Below are 22,372 nucleotides of genomic sequence, written 5' to 3'. Positions count from 1 at the left end.
AATCAGCAGGATATCATCACACAGAGGAATCAGCAGGATATCATCACTTAGAGGAATCAGGCAGAATATCATCACACAGAGGAATCAGCAGATATCTTCACACAGAGGAATCAGGCAGACAACATCACACAGAGGAATCAGACAGGATATCATCACACAGAGGAATCAGCAGAATATCATCACACAGAGGAATCAGCAGATATCATCACACAGAGGAATCAGCAGGATATTATCACACAGAGGAATCAGCAAAATATCATCACACAGAGGAATCAGCAGAATATCATCACACAGAGGAATCAGCAGGATATCATCACACAGAGGAATCAGCAGATATCATCACACAGAGGAATCAGTAGAATATCATCACACAGAGGAATCAGCAAAATATCATCACACAGAGGAATCAGCAGAATATCATCACACAGAGGAATCAGCAGATATCATCACACAGAGGAATCAGCAGGATATTATCACACAGAAGAATCAGCAGAATATCATCACACAGAGGAATCAGCAGATATCATCACACAGAGGAATCAGCAGGATATCATCACACAGAGGAATCAGCAGGATATCATCACACAGAGGAATCAGCAGGATATTATCACACAGAGGAATCAGCAGAATATCATCACACAGAGGAATCAGCAGAATATCATCACACAGAGGAATCAGGCAGAATATCATCACACAGAGGAATCAGCAGAATATCATCACACAGAGGAATCAGCAGAATATCATCACACAGAGGAATCAGGCAGATATCATCACACAGAGGAATCAGCAGAGTATCAGCACACAGAGGAATCAGGCAGGATATCATCACACAGAGGAATCAGGCAGGATATCATCACACAGAGGAATCAGGCAGATATCATCACACAGAGGAATCAGCAGGATATCATCACACAGAGGAATCAAGCTGGATATCATCACACAGAGGAATCAAGCAGGATATCATCACACAAAGGAATCAGGCACGATATCACTATGTACCTCTCTCTTCCCATGTAATGTCCTGTTACCCCCTGTACCTCTCTCTTCCCCTGTAATGTCCTGTTACCCCCTGTACCTCTCTCTTCCCCTGTAATGTCCTGTTACCTCCTGTACCTCTCTCTTCCCCTGTAATGTCCTGTTACCCCCTGTACCTCTCTCTTCCCCTGTAATGTCCTGTTACCCCCTGTACCTCTCTTCCCCTGTAATGTCCTGTTACCCCCTGTACCTCTCTCTTCCCCTGTAATGTCCTGTTACCTCCTGTACCTCTCTCTTCCCCTGTAATGTCCTGTTACCCCCTGTACCTCTTTCTTCCCCTGTAATGTCCTGTTACCCCTTGTACCTCTCTCTTCCCCTGTAATGTCCTGTTACCCCCTGTACCTCTCTCTTCCCCTGTAATGTCCTGTTACCCCCTGTACCTCTCTCTTCCCCTGTAATGTCCTGTTACCCCCTGTACCTCTCTCTTCCCCTGTAATGTCCTGTTACCTCCTGTACCTCTCTCTTCCCCTGTAATGTCCTGTTACCCCCTGTACCTCTCTCTTCCCCTGTAATGTCCTGTTACCTCCTGTACCTCTCTCTTCCCCTGTAATGTCCTGTTACCTCCTGTACCTCTCTCTTCCCCTGTAATGTCCTGTTACTTCCTGTACCTCTCTCTTCCCCTGTAATGTCCTGTTACCCCCTGTACCTCTCTCTTCCCCTGTAATGTCCTGTTACCTCCTGTACCTCTCTCTTCCCCTGTAATGTCCTGTTACCTCCTGTACCTCTCTCTTCCCCTGTAATGTCCTGTTACCCCCTGTACCTCTCTCTTCCCCTGTAATGTCCTGTTACCCCCTGTAGCTCTCTCTTCCCCTGTAATGTCCTGTTACCTCCTGTACCTCTCTCTTCCCCTGTAATGTCCTGTTACCTCCTGTACCTCTCTCTTCCCCTGTAATGTCCTGTTACCTCCTGTACCTCTCTCTTCCCCTGTAATGTCCTGTTACCTCCTGTACCTCTCTCTTCCCCTGTAATGTCCTGTTACCTCCTGTACCTTTCTCTTCCCCTGTAATGCCCTGTTACCTCCTGTACCTCTCTTCCCCTGTAATGTCCTGTTACCTCCTGTACCTCTCTCTTCCCCTGTAATGTCCTGTTACCTCCTGTACCTCTCTCTTCCCCTGTAATGTCCTGTTACCCCCTGTACCTCTCTCTTCCTCTGTAATGTCCTGTTACCTCCTGTACCTCTCTCTTCCCCTGTAATGTCCTGTTACCTCCTGTACCTCTCTCTTCCCCTGTAATGTCCTGTTACCTCCTGTACCTCTCTCTTCCCCTGTAATGTCCTGTTACCTCCTGTACCTCTCTCTTCCCCTGTAATGTCCTGTTACCCCCTGTACCTCTCTCTTCCCCTGTAATGTCATGTTACCCCCTGTACATCTCTCTTCCCCTGTAATGTCCTGTTACCCCCTGTACCTCTCTCTTCCCCTGTAATGTCCTGTTACCCCCTGTACCTCTCTCTTCCCCTGTAATGTCCTGTTACCCCCTGTACCTCTCTCTTCCCCTGTAATGTCCTGTTACCTCCTGTACCTCTCTCTTCCCCTGTAATGTCCTGTTACCTCCTGTACCTCTCTCTTCCCCTGTAATGTCCTGTTACCCCCTGTACCTCTCTCTTCCCCTGTAATGTCCTGTTACCTCCTGTACCTCTCTCTTCTCCTGTAATGTCCTGTTACCCCCTGTACCTCTCTCTTCTCCTGTAATGTCCTGTTACCCCCTGTACCTCTCTATTCCCCTGTAATGTCCTGTTACCTCCTGTACCTCTCTCTTCTCCTGTAATGTCCTGTTACCTCCTGTACCTCTCTCTTCCCCTGTAATGTACTGTTACCCCCTGTATCTCTCTCTTCCCCTGTAATGTCCTGTTACCCCCTGTACCTCTCTCTTCCCCTGTAATGTACTGTTACCCCCTGTATCTCTCTCTTCCCCTGTAATGTCCTGTTACCCCCTGTACCTCTCTCTTCCCCTGTAATGTCCTGTTACCTCCTGTACCTCTCTCTTCCCCTGTAATGCCCTGTTACCCCCTGTACCTCTCTCTTCCCCTGTAATGTCCTGTTACCCCCTGTACCTCTCTCTTCCCCTGTAATGTCCTGTTACCCCCTGTATCTCTCTCTTCCTCTGTAATGTCCTGTTACCCCCCCTGTACCTCTCTCTCCCCCTGTAATGTCATGTTACCCCCTGTACCTCTCTCTTCCCCTGTAATGTCCTGTTACCTCCTGTACCTCTCTCTTCCCCTGTAATGTCCTGTTACCTCCTGTACCTCTCTCTTCCCCTGTAATGTCCTGTTACCCCCTGTACCTCTCTCTTCCCCTGTAATGTCCTGTTACCTCCTGTACCTCTCTCTTCCCCTGTAATGTCCTGTTACCTCCTGTACCTCTCTCTTCCCCTGTAATGTCCTGTTACCCCCTGTACCTCTCTCTTCCCCTGTAATGTCCTGTTACCTCCTGTACCTCTCTCTTCCCCTGTAATGTCCTGTTACCTCCTGTACCTCTCTCTTCCCCTGTAATGTCCTGTTACCTCCTGTGCCTCTCTCTCCCCCTGTAATGTCCTGTTACCTCCTGTACCTCTCTCTTCCCCTGTAATGTCCTGTTACCCCCTGTACCTCTCTCTTCCCCTGTAATGTCCTGTTACCCCCTGTACCTCTCTCTTCCCCTGTAATGTCCTGTTACCTCCTGTACCTCTCTCTTCCCCTGTAATGTCCTGTTACCCCCTGTACCTCTCTCTTCCCCTGTAATGTCCTGTTACCTCCTGTACCTCTCTCTTCCTCTGTAATGTCCTGTTACCCCCTGTACCTCTCTCTTCCCCTGTAATGTCCTGTTACCCCCTGTACCTCTCTCTTCCCCTGTAATGTCCTGTTACCCCCTGTACCTCTCTCTTCCCCTGTAATGTCCTGTTACCCCCTGTACCTCTCTCTTCCCCTGTAATGTCCTGTTACCCCCTGTACCTCTCTCTTCCCCTGTAATGTCCTGTTACCTCCTGTACCTCTCTCTTCCCCTGTAATGTCCTGTTACCTCCTGTACCTCTCTCTTCCCCTGTAATGTCCTGTTACCCCCTGTACCTCTCTCTTCCCCTGTAATGTCCTGTTACCCCTGTACCTCTCTCTTCCCCTGTAATGTCCTGTTACCCCCTGTACCTCTCTCTTCCCATGTAATGTCCTGTTACCCCCTGTACCTCTCTCTTCCCCTGTAATGTCCTGTTACCTCCTGTACCTCTCTCTTCCCCTGTAATGTCCTGTTACCTCCTGTACCTCTCTCTTCCCCTGTAATGTCCTGTTACCCCCTGTACCTCCCTCTTCCCCTGTAATGTCCTGTTACCTCCTGTACCTCTCTCTTCCCCTGTAATGTCCTGTTACCCCCTGTACCTCTCTCTTCCCCTGTAATGTCCTGTTACCCCTGTACCTCTCTCTTCCCCTGTAATGTCCTGTTACCCCCTGTACCTCTCTCTTCCCATGTAATGTCCTGTTACCCCCTGTACCTCTCTCTTCCCCTGTAATGTCCTGTTACCTCCTGTACCTCTCTCTTCCCCTGTAATGTCCTGTTACCTCCTGTACCTCTCTCTTCCCCTGTAATGTCCTGTTACCCCCTGTACCTCCCTCTTCCCCTGTAATGTCCTGTTACCCCCTGTACCTCTCTCTTCCCCTGTAATGTCCTGTTACCCCCTGTACCTCTCTCTTCCCCTGTAATGTCCTGTTACCCCCTGTACCTCTCTCTTCCCCTGTAATGTCCTGTTACACCCTGTACCTCTCTCTTCCCCTGTAATGTCCTGTTACCCCCTGTACCTCTCTCTTCCCCTGTAATATCCTGTTACCCCCTGTACCTCTCTCTTCCCCTGTAATGTCCTGTTACCTCCTGTACCTCTCTCTTCCCCTGTAATGTCCTGTTACCCCCTGTACCTCTCTCTTCCCCTGTATTGTCCTTTTACCTCCTGTACCTCTCTCTTCCCCTGTAATGTCCTGTTACCCCCCCTGTACCTCTCTCTTCCCCTGTAATGTCCTGTTACCTCCTGTACCTCTCTCTTCCCCTGTAATGTCCTGTTACCTCCTGTACCTCTCTCTTCCCCTGTAATGTCCTGTTACCTCCTGTACCTCTCTCTTCCCCTGTAATGTCCTGTTACCTCCTGTACCTCTCTCTTCCCCTGTAATGTCCTGTTACCTCTGTACCTCTCTCTTCCCCTGTAATGTCCTGTTACCTCTGTACCTCTCTCTTCCCCTGTAATGTCCTGTTACCTCCTGTACCTCTCTCTTCCCCTGTAATGTCCTGTTACCTCCTGTACCTCTCTCTTCCCCTGTAATGTCCTGTTACCTCCTGTACCTCTCTCTTCCTCTGTAATGTCCTGTTACCTCCTGTACCTCTCTCTTCCCCTGTAATCTCCTGTTACCCCCTGTACCTCTCTCTTCCCCTGTAATGTCCTGTTACCTCCTGTACCTCTCTCTTCCCCTGTAATGTCCTGTTACCTCCTGTACCTCTCTCTTCCCCTGTAATGTCCTGTTACCTCCTGTACCTCTCTCTTCCCCTGTAATGTCCTGTTACCCCCTGTACCTCTCTCTTCCCCTGTAGTGTCCTGTTACCCCCTGTACCTCTCTCTTCCCCTGTAATGTCCTGTTACCTCCTGTACCTCTCTCTTCCCCTGTAATGTCCTGTTACCTCCTGTACCTCTCTCTTCCCCTGTAATGTCCTGTTACCCCCTGTACCTCTCTCTTCCCCTGTAATGTCCTGTTACCCCCTGTACCTCTCTCTTCCCCTGTAATGTCCTGTTACCTCCTGTACCTCTCTCTTCCCCTGTAATGTCCTGTTACCCCCCCTGTACTTCTCTCTTCCCCTGTAATGTCCTGTTACCCCCTGTACCTCTCTCTTCCCCTGTAATGTCCTGTTACCTCCTGTACCTCTCTCTTCCCCTGTAATGTCCTGTTACCCCCTGTACCTCTCTCTTCCCCTGTAATGTCCTGTTACCCCCTGTACCTCTCTCTTCCCCTGTAATGTCCTGTTACCCCCTGTACCTCTCTCTTCCCCTGTAATGTCCTGTTACCTCCTGTACCTCTCTCTTCCCCTGTAATGTCCTGTTACCCCCCCTGTACCTCTCTCTTCCCCTGTAATGTCCTGTTACCCCCTGTACCTCTCTCTTCCCCTGTAATGTCCTGTTACCCCCTGTACCTCTCTCTTCCCCTGTAATATCCTGTTACCTCCTGTACCTCTCTCTTCCCCTGTAATATCCTGTTACCTCCTGTACCTCTCTCTTCCCCTGTAATGTCCTGTTACCTCCTGTACCTCTCTCTTCCCCTGTAATGTCCTGTTACCCCCCCTGTACCTCTCTCTTCCCCTGTAATGTCCTGTTACCCCCCCTGTACCTCTCTCTTCCCCTGTAATGTCCTGTTACCCCCTGTACCTCTCTCTTCCCCTGTAATGTCCTGTTACCCCCTGTACCTCTCTCTTCCCCTGTAATGTCCTGTTATCTCCTGTACCTCTCTCTTCCCCTGTAATGTCCTGTTACCTCCTGTACCTCTCTCTTCCCCTGTAATGTCCTGTTACCTCCTGTACCTCTCTCTTCCCCTGTAATGTCCTGTTACCCCCTGTACCTCTCTCTTCCCCTGTAATGTCCTGTTACCTCCTGTACCTCCCTCTTCCCCTGTAATGTCCTGTTACCCCCTGTACCTCTCTCTTCCCCTGTAATGTCCTGTTACCTCCTGTACCTCTCTCTTCCCCTGTAATGTCCTGTTACCCCCTGTACCTCTCTCTTCCCCTGTAATGTCCTGTTACCTCCTGTACCTCTCTCTTCCCCTGTAATGTCCAGTTACCTCCTGTACCTCTCTCTTCCCCTGTAATGTCCTGTTACCCCCTGTACCTCTCTCTTCCCCTGTAATGTCCTGTTACCCCCTGTACCTCTCTCTTCCCCTGTAATGTCCTGTTACCCCCTGTACCTCTCTCTTCCTCTGTAATGTCCTGTTACCCCCTGTACCTCTCTCTTCCTCTGTAATGTCCTGTTACCTCCTGTACCTCTCTCTTCCCCTGTAATGTCCTGTTACCCCCTGTACCTCTCTCTTCCCCTGTAATGTCCTGTTACCCCCTGTACCTCTCTCTTCCCCTGTAATGTCCTGTTACCTCCTGTACCTCTCTCTTCCCCTGTAATGTCCTGTTACCCCCTGTACCTCTCTCTTCCCCGGTAATGTCCTGTTACCCCCTGTACCTCTCTCTTCCCCTGTAATGTCCTGTTACCCCCTGTACCTCTCTCTTCCTCTGTAATGTCCTGTTACCTCTTGTACCTCCCTCTTCCCCTGTAATGTCCTGTTACCCCCTGTACCTCTCTCTTCCTCTGTAATGTCCTGTTACCTCCTGTACCTCTCTCTTCCCCTGTAATGTCCTGTTACCCCCTGTAGCTCTCTCTTCCTCTGTAATGTCCTGTTACCTCTTGTACCTCCCTCTTCCCCTGTAATGTCCTGTTACCCCCTGTACCTCTCTCTTCCTCTGTAATGTCCTGTTACCCCCTGTACCTCTCTCTTCCTCTGTAATGTCCTGTTACCTCCTGTACCTCTCTCTTCCCCTGTAATGTCCTGTTACCCCCTGTACCTCTCTCTTCCCCGGTAATGTCCTGTTACCCCCTGTACCTCTCTCTTCCCCTGTAATGTCCTGTTACCCCCTGTACCTCTCTCTTCCTCTGTAATGTCCTGTTACCTCTTGTACCTCCCTCTTCCCCTGTAATGTCCTGTTACCCCCTGTACCTCTCTCTTCCTCTGTAATGTCCTGTTACCTCCTGTACCTCTCTCTTCCCCTGTAATGTCCTGTTACCCCCTGTAGCTCTCTCTTCCTCTGTAATGTCCTGTTACCTCTTGTACCTCCCTCTTCCCCTGTAATGTCCTGTTACCCCCTGTACCTCTCTCTTCCTCTGTAATGTCCTGTTACCCCCTGTACCTCTCTCTTCCTCTGTAATGTCCTGTTACCTCCTGTACCTCTCTCTTCCTCTGTAATGTCCTGTTACCCCCTGTACCTCTCTCTTCCCCTGTAATGTCCTGTTACCCCCTGTACCTCTCTCTTCTCCTGTAATGTCCTGTTACCCCCTGTACCTCTCTCTTCCCCTGTAATGTCCTGTTACCCCCTGTACCTCTCTCTTCCCCTGTAATGTCCTGTTACCCCCTGTACCTCTCTCTTCCCCTGTATTGTCCTGTTACCCCCTGTACCTCTCTCTTCCCCTGTAATGTCCTGTTACCTCCTGTACCTCTCTCTTCCCCTGTAATGTCCTGTTACCCCCTGTACCTCTCTCTTCCTCTGTAATGTCCTGTTACCCCCTGTACCTCCCTCTTCCCCTGTAATGTCCTGTTACCCCCTGTACCTCTCTCTTCCTCTGTAATGTCCTGTTACCTCCTGTACCTCTCTCTTCCCCTGTAATGTCCTGTTACCTCCTGTACCTCTCTCTTCCCCTGTAATGTCCTGTTACCTCCTGTACCTCTCTCTTCCCCTGTAATGTCCTGTTACCCCCTGTACCTCTCTCTTCCCCTGTAATGTCCTGTTACCCCCTGTACCTCTCTCTTCCCCTGTAATGTCCTGTTACCTCCTGTACCTCTCTCTTCCTCTGTAATGTCCTGTTACCCCCTGTACCTCTCTATTCTCCTGTAATGTCCTGTTACCTCCTGTACCTCTCTCTTCCCCTGTAATGTCCTGTTACCCCCTGTACCTCTCTCTTCCCCTGTAATGTCCTGTTACCCCCTGTAGCTCTCTCTTCCTCTGTAATGTCCTGTTACCCCCTGTATCTCTCCCTTCCCCTGTAATGTCCTGTTACCCCCTGTACCTCTCTCTTCCCCTGTAATGTCCTGTTACCCCCTGTACCTCTCTCTTCCCCTGTAATGTCCTGTTACCCCCCCTGTACTTCTCTCTTCCCCTGTAATGTCCTGTTACCCCCTGTACCTCTCTCTTCCCCTGTAATGTCCTGTTACCTCCTGTACCTCTCTCTTCCCCTGTAATGTCCTGTTACCCCCTGTACCTCTCTCTTCCCCTGTAATGTCCTGTTACCCCCTGTACCTCTCTCTTCCCCTGTAATGTCCTGTTACCCCCTGTACCTCTCTCTTCCCCTGTAATGTCCTGTTACCTCCTGTACCTCTCTCTTCCCCTGTAATGTCCTGTTACCCCCCCTGTACCTCTCTCTTCCCCTGTAATGTCCTGTTACCCCCTGTACCTCTCTCTTCCCCTGTAATGTCCTGTTACCCCCTGTACCTCTCTCTTCCCCTGTAATATCCTGTTACCTCCTGTACCTCTCTCTTCCCCTGTAATATCCTGTTACCTCCTGTACCTCTCTCTTCCCCTGTAATGTCCTGTTACCTCCTGTACCTCTCTCTTCCCCTGTAATGTCCTGTTACCCCCCCTGTACCTCTCTCTTCCCCTGTAATGTCCTGTTACCCCCCCTGTACCTCTCTCTTCCCCTGTAATGTCCTGTTACCCCCTGTACCTCTCTCTTCCCCTGTAATGTCCTGTTACCCCCTGTACCTCTCTCTTCCCCTGTAATGTCCTGTTATCTCCTGTACCTCTCTCTTCCCCTGTAATGTCCTGTTACCTCCTGTACCTCTCTCTTCCCCTGTAATGTCCTGTTACCTCCTGTACCTCTCTCTTCCCCTGTAATGTCCTGTTACCCCCTGTACCTCTCTCTTCCCCTGTAATGTCCTGTTACCTCCTGTACCTCCCTCTTCCCCTGTAATGTCCTGTTACCCCCTGTACCTCTCTCTTCCCCTGTAATGTCCTGTTACCTCCTGTACCTCCCTCTTCCTCTGTAATGTCCTGTTACCCCCTGTACCTCTCTCTTCCTCTGTAATGTCCTGTTACCTCCTGTACCTCTCTCTTCCCCTGTAATGTCCTGTTACCCCCTGTACCTCTCTCTTCCCCGGTAATGTCCTGTTACCTCCTGTACCTCTCTCTCCCCCTGTAATGTCCTGTTACCCCCTGTACCTCTCTCTTCCCCTGTAATGTCCTGTTACCCCCTGTACCTCTCTCTTCCCCTGTAATGTCCTGTTACCCCCTGTACCTCTCTCTTCCCCTGTAATGTCCTGTTACCCCCTGTACCTCTCTCTTCCCCTGTAATGTCCTGTTACCTCCTGTACCTCTCTCTTCCCCTGTAATGTCCTGTTACCCCCTGTACCTCTCTCTTCCCCGGTAATGTCCTGTTACCCCCTGTACCTCTCTCTTCCCCTGTAATGTCCTGTTACCCCCTGTACCTCTCTCTTCCTCTGTAATGTCCTGTTACCTCTTGTACCTCCCTCTTCCCCTGTAATGTCCTGTTACCCCCTGTACCTCTCTCTTCCTCTGTAATGTCCTGTTACCTCCTGTACCTCTCTCTTCCCCTGTAATGTCCTGTTACCCCCTGTAGCTCTCTCTTCCTCTGTAATGTCCTGTTACCTCTTGTACCTCCCTCTTCCCCTGTAATGTCCTGTTACCCCCTGTACCTCTCTCTTCCTCTGTAATGTCCTGTTACCTCCTGTACCTCTCTCTTCCCCTGTAATGTCCTGTTACCCCCTGTACCTCTCTCTTCTCCTGTAATGTCCTGTTACCCCCTGTACCTCTCTCTTCCCCTGTAATGTCCTGTTACCCCCTGTACCTCTCTCTTCCCCTGTAATGTCCTGTTACCCCCTGTACCTCTCTCTTCCCCTGTATTGTCCTGTTACCCCCTGTACCTCTCTCTTCCCCTGTAATGTCCTGTTACCTCCTGTACCTCTCTCTTCCCCTGTAATGTCCTGTTACCCCCTGTACCTCCCTCTTCCCCTGTAATGTCCTGTTACCCCCTGTACCTCTCTCTTCCTCTGTAATGTCCTGTTACCTCCTGTACCTCTCTCTTCCCCTGTAATGTCCTGTTACCTCCTGTACCTCTCTCTTCCCCTGTAATGTCCTGTTACCTCCTGTACCTCTCTCTTCCCCTGTAATGTCCTGTTACCCCCTGTACCTCTCTCTTCCCCTGTAATGTCCTGTTACCCCCTGTACCTCTCTCTTCCCCTGTAATGTCCTGTTACCTCCTGTACCTCTCTCTTCCTCTGTAATGTCCTGTTACCCCCTGTACCTCTCTATTCTCCTGTAATGTCCTGTTACCTCCTGTACCTCTCTCTTCCTCTGTAATGTCCTGTTACCCCCTGTACCTCTCTCTTCCCCTGTAATGTCCTGTTACCTCCTGTACCTCTCTCTTCCCCTGTAATGTCCTGTTACCCCCTGTACCTCTCTCTTCCCATGTAATGTCCTGTTACCCCCTGTACCTCTCTCTACCCCTGTAATGTCCTGTTACCTCCTGTACCTCTCTCTTCCCCTGTAATGTCCTGTTACCTCCTGTACCTCTCTCTTCCCCTGTAATGTCCTGTTACCCCCTGTACCTCTCTCTTCCCCTGTAATGTCCTGTTACCTCCTGTACCTCTCTCTTCCCCTGTAATGTCCTGTTACCCCCTGTACCTCTCTCTTCCCATGTAATGTCCTGTTACCCCCTGTACCTCTCTCTACCCCTGTAATGTCCTGTTACCTCCTGTACCTCTCTCTTCCCCTGTAATGTCCTGTTACCTCCTGTACCTCTCTCTTCCCCTGTAATGTCCTGTTACCCCCTGTACCTCTCTCTTCCCCTGTAATGTCCTGTTACCCCCTGTACCTCTCTCTTCCCCTGTAATGTCCTGTTACCCCCTGTACCTCTCTCTTCCCCTGTAATGTCCTGTTACCTCCTGTACCTCTCTCTTCCTCTGTAATGTCCTGTTACCCCCTGTACCTCTCTCTTCCCCTGTAATGTCCTGTTACCCCCTGTACCTCTCTCTTCCCCTGTAATGTCCTGTTACCCCCTGTACCTCTCTCTTCCCCTGTAATGTCCTGTTACCTCCCTGTACCTCTCTCTTCCCCTGTAATGTCCTGTTACCTCCTGTACCTCTCTCTTCCCCTGTAATGTCCTGTTACCCCCTGTACCTCTCTCTTCCCCTGTAATGTCCTGTTACCCCCTGTACCTCTCTCTTCCCCTGTAATGTCCTGTTACCCCCTGTACCTCTCTATTCCCCTGTAATGTCCTGTTACCTCCTGTACCTCTCTCTTCCCATGTAATGTCCTGTTACCCCCTGTACCTCTCTCTTCCCCTGTAATGTCCTGTTACCTCCTGTACCTCTCTCTTCCTCTGTAATGTCCTGTTACTCCCTGTACCTCTCTCTTCCTCTGTAATGTCCTGTTACCTCCTGTACCTCTCTCTTCCCCTGTAATGTCCTGTTATCTCCTGTACCTCTCTCTTCCCCTGTAATGTCCTGTTACCCCCTGTATCTCTCTCTTCCCCTGTAATGTCCTGTTACCTCCTGTACCTCTCTCTTCCTCTGTAATGTCCTGTTACCCCCTGTACCTCTCTCTTCCCCTGTAATGTCCTGTTACCTCCTGTACCTCTCTCTTCCCCTGTAATGTCCTGTTACCTCCTGTACCTCTCTCTTCCCCTGTAATGTCCTGTTACCCCCTGTACCTCTCTCTTCCCCTGTAATGTCCTGTTACCCCCTGTACCTCTCTCTTCCTCTGTAATGTCCTGTTACCTCCTGTACCTCTCTCTCCCCCTGTAATGTCCTGTTACCCCCTGTACCTCTCTCTTCCCCTGTAATGTCCTGTTACCCCCTGTACCTCTCTCTTCCCCTGTAATGTCCTGTTACCCCCTGTACCTCTCTCTTCCCCTGTAATGTCCTGTTACCTCCTGTACCTCTCTCTTCCCCTGTAATGTCCTGTTACCCCCCCTGTACCTCTCTCTTCCCCTGTAATGTCCTGTTACCCCCTGTACCTCTCTCTTCCTCTGTAATGTCCTGTTACCTCCTGTACCTCTCTCTCCCCCTGTAATGTCCTGTTACCCCCTGTACCTCTCTCTTCCCCTGTAATGTCCTGTTACCCCCTGTACCTCTCTCTTCCCCTGTAATGTCCTGTTACCCCCTGTACCTCTCTCTTCCCCTGTAATGTCCTGTTACCCCCTGTACCTCTCTCTTCCCCTGTAATGTCCTGTTACCCCCTGTACCTCTCTCTTCCCCTGTAATGTCCTGTTACACCCTGTATCTCTCTCTTCCCCTGTAATGTCCTGTTACCTCCTGTACCTCTCTCTTCCCCTGTAATGTCCTGTTACACCCTGTACCTCTCTCTTCCCCTGTAATGTCCTGTTACCTCCTGTACCTCTCTCTTCCCCTGTAATGTCCTGTTACCCCCTGTACCTCTCTCTTCCCCTGTAATGTCCTGTTACCTCCTGTACCTCTCTCTTCCCCTGTAACGTCCTGTTACCCCCTGTACCTCTCTCTTCCCCTGTAATGTCCTGTTACCCCCTGTACCTCTCTCTTCCCCTGTAATGTCCTGTTACCTCCTGTACCTCTCTCTTCCCCTGTAATGTCCTGTTACCTCCTGTACCTCTCTCTTCCCCTGTAATGTCCTGTTACCTCCTGTACCTCTCTCTTCCTCTGTAATGTCCTGTTACCTCCTGTACCTCTCTCTTCCCCTGTAATGTCCTGTTACCTCCTGTACCTCTCTCTTCCCCTGTAATGTCCTGTTACCCCTGTACCTCTCTCTTCCCCTGTAATGTCCTGTTACCTCCTGTACCTCTCTCTTCCCCTGTAATGTCCTGTTACCTCCTGTACCTCCCTCTTCCCCTGTAATGTCCTGTTACCTCCTGTACCTCCCTCTTCCCCTGTAATGTCCTGTTACCTCCTGTACCTCTCTCTTCCCCTGTAATGTCCTGTTACCTCCTGTACCTCCCTCTTCCCCTGTAATGTCCTGTTACCTCCTGTACCTCTCTCTTCCCCTGTAATGTCCTGTTACCCCCTGTACCTCTCTCTTCCCCTGTAATGTCCTGTTACCCCCTGTACCTCTCTCTTCCCCTATAATGTCCTGTTACCCCCTGTACCTCTCTCTTCCCCTGTAATGTCCTGTTACCCCCTGTACCTCTCTCTTCCCCTGTAATGTCCTGTTACCTCCTGTACCTCTTTCTTCCCCTGTAATGTCCTGTTACCTCCTGTACCTCTCTCTTCCCCTGTAATGTCCAGTTACCTCCTGTACCTCTCTCTTCCCCTGTAATGTCCTGTTACCTCCTGTACCTCTCTCTTCCCCTGTAATGTCCTGTTACCTCCTGTACCTCTCTCTCCCCCTGTAATGTCCTGTTACCTCCTGTACCTCTCTCTTCCCCTGTAATGTCCTGTTACCTCCTGTACCTCTCTCTTCCTCTGTAATGTCCTGTTACCCCCTGTACCTCTCTCTTCCCCTGTAATGTCCTGTTACCCCCTGTACCTCTCTCTTCCCCTGTAATGTCCTGTTACCCCCTGTGCCTCTTTCTTCCCCTGTAATGTCCTGTTACCTCCTGTACCTCTCTCTTCCTCTGTAATGTCCTGTTACCCCCTGTACCTCTCTATTCTTCTGTAATGTCCTGTTACCCCCTGTACCTCTCTCTTCCCCTGTAATGTCCTGTTACCTCCTGTACCTCTCTCTTCCCCTGTAATGTCCTGTTACCCCCTGTATCTCTCTCTTCCTCTGTAATGTCCTGTTACCCCCTGTACCTCTCTCTCCCCCTGTAATGTCCTGTTACCTCCTGTACCTCTCTCTTCCCCTGTAATGTCCTGTTACCTCCTGTACCTCTCTCTTCCCCTGTAATGTCCTGTTACCTCCTGTACCTCTCTCTCCCCCTGTAATGTCCTGTTACCTCCTGTACCTCTCTCTTCCCCTGTAATGTCCTGTTACCCCCTGTACCTCTTTCTTCCCCTGTAATGTCCTGTTACCTCCTGTACCTCTCTCTTCCCCTGTAATGTCCTGTTACCCCCTGTACCTCTCTCTTCCCCTGTAATGTCCTGTTACCCCCTGTACCTCTCTCTTCCCCTGTAATGTCCTGTTACCCCCTGTACCTCTCTTTTCCCCTGTAATGTCCAGTTACCTCCTGTACCTCTCTCTTCCTCTGTAATATCCAGTTACCTCCTGTACCTCTCTCTTCCCCTGTAATGTCCTGTTACCCCCTGTACCTCTCTCTTCCCCTGTAATGTCCTGTTACCCCCTGTACCTCTCTCTTCCCCTGTAATGTCCTGTTACCCCCTGTACCTCTCTATTCCGATGTAATGTCCTGTTACCTCCTGTACCTCTCTCTTCCCCTGTAATGTCCTGTTACCTCCTGTACCTCTCTCTTCCCCTGTAATGTCCTGTTACCCCCTGTACCTCTCTCTTCCCCTGTAATGTCCTGTTACCCCCTGTACCTCTCTCTTCCCCTATAATGTCCTGTTACCCCCTGTACCTCTCTCTTCCCTTTAATGTCCTGTTACCCCCTGTACCTCTTTCTTCCCCTGTAATGTCCTGTTACCCCCTGTACCTCTCTCCTACCCTGTAATGTCCTGTTACCTCCTGTACCTCTCTCTTCCCCTGTAATGTCCTGTTACCTCCTGTACCTCTCTCTTCCTCTGTAATGTCCTGTTACCCCCTGTACCTCTCTCTTCCCCTGTAATGTCCTGTTACCCCCTGTACCTCTCTCTTCCCCTGTAATGTCCTGTTACCCCCTGTATCTCTCCCTTCCCCTGTAATGTCCTGTTACCCCCTGTACCTCTCTCTTCCCCTGTAATGTCCTGTTACCCCCTGTACCTTTCTCTTCCCCTGTAATGTCCTGTTACCTCCTGTACCTCTCTCTTCCCCTGTAATGTCCTGTTACCCCCTGTACCTCTCTCTTCCCCTGTAATGTCCTGTTACCCCCTGTACCTTTCTCTTCCCCTGTAATGTCCTGTTACCTCCTGTACCTCTCTCTTACCCTGTAATGTCCTGTTACCCCCTGTACCTCCCTCTTCCCCTGTAATGTCCTGTTACCTCCTGTACCTCTCTCTTCCCCTGTAATGTCCTGTTACCTCCTGTACCTCCCTCTTCCCCTGTAATGTCCTGTTACCTCCTGTACCTCTCTCTTCCCCTGTAATGTCCTGTTACCCCCTGTACCTCCCTCTTCCTCTGTAATGTCCTGTTACCTCCTGTACCTCTCTCTTCCCCTGTAATGTCCTGTTACCTCCTGTACCTCTCTCTTCCCCTGTAATGTCCTGTTACCTCCTGTACCTCTCTCTTCCCCTGTAATGTCCTGTTACCCCCCCTGTACCTCTCTCTTCCCCTGTAATGTCCTGTTACCCCCTGTACCTCTCTCTTCCCCTGTAATGTCCTGTTACCTCCTGTACCTCTCTCTTCCTCTGTAATGTCCTGTTACCTCCTGTACCTCTCTCTTCCCCTGTAATGTCCTGTTACCCCCTGTACCTCTCTCTTCCCCTGTAATGTCCTGTTACCCCCTGTACCTCTCTCTTCCCCTGTAATGTCCTGTTACCCCCTGTACCTCTCTCTTCCCCTGTAATGTCCTGTTACCCCTGTACCTCTCTCTTCCCCTGTAATGTCCTGTTACCTCCTGTACCTCTCTCTTCCCCTGTAATGTCCTGTTACCCCTGTACCTCTCTCTTCCCATGTAATGTTCTGTTACCTCCTGTACCTCTCTCTTCCCCTGTAATGTCCTGTTACCCCCTGTACCTCTCTCTTCCCCTGTAATGTCCTGTTACCCCCTGTACCTCTCTCTTCCCCTGTAATGTCCTGTTACCTCCTGTACCTCTCTCTTCCCCTGTAATGTCCTGTTACCCCCCCTGTACCTCTCTCTTCCCCTGTAATGTCCTGTTACCTCCTGTACCTCTCTCTTCCCATGTAACGTCCTGTTACCTCCTGTACCTCTCTCTTCCCCTGTAATGTCCTGTTACCCCCTGTACCTCTCTCTTCCCCTGTAATGTCCTGTTACCCCCCTGTACCTCTCTCTTCCTCTGTAATGTCCTGTTACCTCCTGTACCTCTCTCTTCCCCTGTAATGTCCTGTTACCTCCTGTACCTCTCTCTTCCCATGTAACGTCCTGTTACCTCCTGTACCTCTCTCTTCCCCTGTAATGTCCTGTTACCCCCTGTACCTCTCTCTTCCCCTGTAATGTCCTGTTACCCCCTGTACCTCTCTCTTCCCCTTTAATGTCCTGTTACCCCCTGTACCTCTCTCTTCCCCTGTAATGTCCTGTTACCTCCTGTACCTCCCTCTTCCCCTGTAATGTCCTGTTACCTCCTGTACCTCTCTCTTCCCCTTTAATGTCCTGTTACCCCCCCGGTACCTCTCACCTGTTACGGCCATGACCAGTGTCTCTTCTGCCTGATGACCGGTTGCAGGGTGATGGGTTCTACAGATGTAAGTGGCTCCATCGTCTTCCCTCACATTTGGTTTAATCATAAAGGCACTTAAAAAGCTGTAGGAGTTGTCCTGGTGCTCGTTCTCTGTTACGTTGTGGATTGTATCTTCTTCCTGTTTCATATCATTAGACTTCCAGGTCACCAGTTCCATCTCCTGGTTCTGATTCCTCTTCCTCTTCAGCCATGTGATCTCTAGGGGCTTGGGCTTAAACCCATTTATGGGACAAGTCAGGGTCATCGGCACCTCATGGGTCTTATACACCGGACTGACGATCCTTAGTAATGTCGGGGGAACTACAATATCAATAAGATGATTTCGTTTTAGTGATTAAATTTCGGTTTTCTGTAGAATTTTGACATGAGAGAATCAGAAAGTCAGATATGTGTGAAATCTTATAGAACATGATGTTACTTCTGCTAGAGGTGACAGGTCACGACCTCTTACAGGGCGGAGGCTACGATCCTGTGTGGGTCATATATCAGGACAGCACCGGTATCTGACATCTTTGATACTAGGGTCAGGCCTGATGACCGATCTGTGACTTCTGGTGTTAGGGTAAACCCAGCTGATAGATCAAATCCTGTCATTTCTACTTGTCTTATTTTCCTAAAGGCATTGTAACAGAGACTTCATTATAAGATGGTGCCGGCCTCGTGATCATAACCAAAACAATCAAAGCTAAAGAATTTCAGAAATGCATTATCCTGACTTCAAGGAAGTTCCCCAATCATGAGCTGGGAATTCTCCGCCCCCATATACTTCTTTCCTAATTTAGATTTGTGCATCCATAATAAACGTGCGCAGTGGCGATTTGCCCCGGGCAATGATATCATGAGTGAGACATAAATCTGCTGTTGTCTGAATTATTCCTTATGACGTGCACACATGCTTATTGATTTGAAACACAACTAACGCACACTAAAAGAGGATAAATCCTACCCCAACCCTGGTACTGGGTATAAAGCCGTCATGTGACTGTACAGGTGAGAGCTCTTATGTATTTCACATCATCTGTATTGCTGTAGCATTGTATAATTCTTCTATGAGAGGCGTCTTACCTCCGATGACCCGCAGTGTCTTCTCCTGATAGACCGGTGCTTTCAGTGCCGGGTGGGACACATGTACAGACAATTCTGCTCCATCATCTTCAGAACAGCTGGGAGTGACGTGTAGAGAACATTGACAGCTGTAAGTGTAGAGTCTCCTCCATGTGATACAGCGGAGAAGACGGGGTCTATTGGGGGTTACCACTGCAGACATGTCCAGGTGTAGGGGTCTCTGTGTGTGACCGGCATCCCCATTCATCAGCCTCTGCCGCTCTACATCTATGGCCACACTACTACCCCCAGCATTGTCACCCATCATCACTTGTCCTGAGGACGGGAAGTGCCTGGATCTCCAGGTGAGGACCTTCTGCTTCTCCGCTCCACGTCTCCTCAGACACACGGAGATCTCCAGGTCATTAGGTCTAAAGCCCGTAATGTGACAAGTCAGAGTCGTCCTGTTCATGTCAATCATCTCATCGCTCCCGGTGATCTCAGAAAGCGTGGGGGGATCTGTAGGGGATAAATAAAACCAGAAATCATCACAAACTACGACTCAGAGCCCAGATAATGGGGAGGATCCATGGCACTATGATTCATTATCCTTCGGGAGTCTGGGAATGATGTGGACTCTGCGGAAGCTGCAAGGTCACCCAAGTGTCCGAGAACAGATACAACTATACTGCCGACGTCTGACAGAGGAATGTCATCCCCCATTTGTGTCCTGATTTGTGGCCCACAAAATGCACATGAGGCCTAACATCTCTCCTCAATGTGTAGTCACCTTATCAATCGGTTGGATAACTGTGGAAATATCACAATAATCACTGTTCATAGGAGATGGAGCAACCAGGGGTTACGTGGGGTGGCCTTAGGCCCTAGAACTTTAGGGGTCCCCAGGAAGCTTGTAGAGTTGCATGCAGTGGTGGTAGCTCCAGACACACGTGTATTATATACACCATCCAGAACCTGTGAGCATCCTCTGAAGGTCCTGAATGGTCAGTACTGGATAAGAAAAGAAATGAAGAGGTAAATATGGAGTCTCTGCATCTCCCTGTTTGTATGTTTTTTGTTTGTGACTACTGTCCTAATTCTATGGACACTGCACAGTTCTCCTCCTCTTACCCTGTATATATGATCACAGCCCTGGATTATTCCTCCCAGCCTACATATCTGCACACAGTACTGTTACTCTTATTCTAACTGTATTGGCACAGTACAAGTACCTCTATACTGTGTGTACATGCACAGCACAAGTACCTCTATACTGTGTGTACATGCACAGCACAAGTACCTCTATACTGTGTGTACATGCACAGCACAAGTACCTATATACTGTGTGTACATGCACAGCACAAGTGCCTCTATACTGTGTGTACATGCACAGTACAAGTACCTCTATACTGTGTGTACATGCACAGCACAAGTACCTCTATACTGTGTGTACATGCACAGCACAAGTACCTCTATACTGTGTGTACATGCACAGCACAAGTACCTATATACTGTGTGTACATGCACAGCACAAGTACCTCTATACTGTGTGTACATGCACAGCACAAGTACCTCTATACTGTGTGTACATGTACAGCACAAGTACCTCTATACTGTGTGTACATGCACAGCACAAGTACCTATATACTGTGTGTACATGCACAGCACAAGTACCTCTATACTGTGTGTACATGCACAGCACAAGTACCTATATACTGTGTGTACATGCACAGCACAAGTACCTCTATACTGTGTGTACATGCACAGTACAAGTACCTCTATACTGTGTGTACATGCACAGCACAAGTACCTCTATACTGTGTGTACATGCACAGCACAAGTACCTCTATACTGTGTGTACATGCACAGCACAAGTACCTCTATACTGTGTGTACATGCACAGCACATGTACCTCTATACTGTGTGTACATGCACAGTACAAGTACCTCTATACTGTGTGTACATGCACAGTACAAGTACCTCTATACTGTGTGTACATGCACAGCACAAGTACCTCTATACTGTGTGTACATGCACAGCACAAGTACCTCTATACTGTGTGTACATGCACAGCACAAGTACCTCTATACTGTGTGTACATGCACAGCACAAGTACCTATATACTGTGTGTACATGCACAGCACAAGTGCCTCTATACTGTGTGTACATGCACAGCACAAGTACCTCTATACTGTGTGTACATGCACAGCACAAGTACCTATATACTGTGTGTACATGCACAGCACAAGTACCTCTATACTGTGTGTACATGCACAGTACAAGTACCTCTATACTGTGTGTACATGCACAGCACAAGTACCTCTATACTGTGTGTACATGCACAGCACAAGTACCTCTATACTGTGTGTACATGCACAGCACAAGTACCTCTATACTGTGTGTACATGCACAGCACATGTACCTCTATACTGTGTGTACATGCACAGTACAAGTACCTCTATACTGTGTGTACATGCACAGTACAAGTACCTCTATACTGTGTGTACATGCACAGCACAAGTACCTCTATACTGTGTGTACATGCACAGTACAAGTACCTCTATACTGTGTGTACATGCACAGTACAAGTACCTCTATACTGTGTGTACATGCACAGTACAAGTACCTCTATACTGTGTGTACATGCACAGCACAAGTACCTCTATACTGTGTGTACATGCACAGCACAAGTACCTCTATACTGTGTGTACATGCACAGCACAAGTACCTCTATACTGTGTGTACATGCACAGCACAAGTACCTCTATACTGTGTGTACATGTACAGCACAAGTACCTCTATACTGTGTGTACATGCACAGCACAAGTACCTCTATACTGTGTGTACATGCACAGCACAAGTACCTCTATACTGTGTGTACATGCACAGCACAAGTACCTCTATACTGTGTGTACATGCACAGTACAAGTACCTCTATACTGTGTGTACATGCACAGCACAAGTACCTCTATACTGTGTGTACATGCACAGCACAAGTACCTCTATACTGTGTGTACATGCACAGCACAAGTACCTCTATACTGTGTGTACATGCACAGCACAAGTACCTCTATACTGTGTGTACATGCACAGCACAAGTACCTCTATACTGTGTGTACATGCACAGTACAAGTACCTCTATACTGTGTGTACATGCACAGTACAAGTACCTCTATACTGTGTGTACATGCACAGTACAAGTACCTCTATACTGTGTGTACATGCACAGCACAAGTACCTCTATACTGTGTGTACATGCACAGCACAAGTACCTCTATACTGTGTGTACATGCACAGCACAAGTACCTCTATACTGTGTGTACATGCACAGTACAAGTACCTCTATACTGTGTGTACATGCACAGTACAAGTACCTCTATCCTGTGTGTACATGCACAGTACAAGTACCTCTATACTGTGTGTACATGCACAGCACAAGTACCTCTATACTGTGTGTACATGCACAGTACAAGTACCTCTATACTGTGTGTACATGCACAGCACAAGTACCTCTATACTGTGTGTACATGCACAGCACAAGTACCTCTATACTGTGTGTACATGCACAGTACAAGTACCTCTATACTGTGTGTACATGCACAGTACAAGTACCTCTATACTGTGTGTACATGCACAGCACAAGTACCTCTATACTGTGTGTACATGCACAGCACAAGTACCTCTATACTGTGTGTACATGCACAGTACAAGTACCTCTATACTGTGTGTACATGCACAGTACAAGTACCTCTATACTGTGTGTACATGTACAGCACAAGTACCTCTATACTGTGTGTACATGCACAGCACAAGTACCTCTATACTGTGTGTACATGCACAGCACAAGTACCTCTATACTGTGTGTACATGCACAGCACAAGTACCTCTATACTGTGTGTACATGCACAGCACATGTACCTCTATACTGTGTGTACATGCACAGTACAAGTACCTCTATACTGTGTGTACATGCACAGTACAAGTACCTCTATACTGTGTGTACATGCACAGCACAAGTACCTCTATACTGTGTGTACATGCACAGTACAAGTACCTCTATACTGTGTGTACATGCACAGTACAAGTACCTCTATACTGTGTGTACATGCACAGTACAAGTACCTCTATACTGTGTGTACATGCACAGCACAAGTACCTCTATACTGT

At 49.1% G+C, this 22,372-nt stretch overlaps 1 protein-coding gene across 1 annotated transcript in view; it reads right to left on the bottom strand.

The window, feature by feature from the left end:
* The window catches only part of LOC140106908 (uncharacterized), an 82,984-nt gene that overhangs the window by 32,632 nt on the left and 27,980 nt on the right, over positions 1–22,372 (bottom strand). Inside the window, exons 5-6 of the mRNA XM_072131546.1 lie at positions 18,227–18,724; positions 17,099–17,461 (exon numbers count right to left, since the gene is read on the bottom strand). Of these exons, the coding sequence (XP_071987647.1) occupies positions 17,099–17,461; positions 18,227–18,724 (861 nt within the window). The remainder of the gene's footprint in view (positions 1–17,098; positions 17,462–18,226; positions 18,725–22,372) is intronic.

The sequence above is a fragment of the Engystomops pustulosus genome, unplaced genomic scaffold, assembly GCF_040894005.1.
Source record: "Engystomops pustulosus unplaced genomic scaffold, aEngPut4.maternal MAT_SCAFFOLD_87, whole genome shotgun sequence".
Classification (NCBI taxonomy): Eukaryota; Metazoa; Chordata; class Amphibia; order Anura; family Leptodactylidae; genus Engystomops; species Engystomops pustulosus.
The sequence above is the reverse complement of the archived record's forward strand: the minus strand, read 5'-3'. Positions and strand labels throughout refer to the sequence as shown.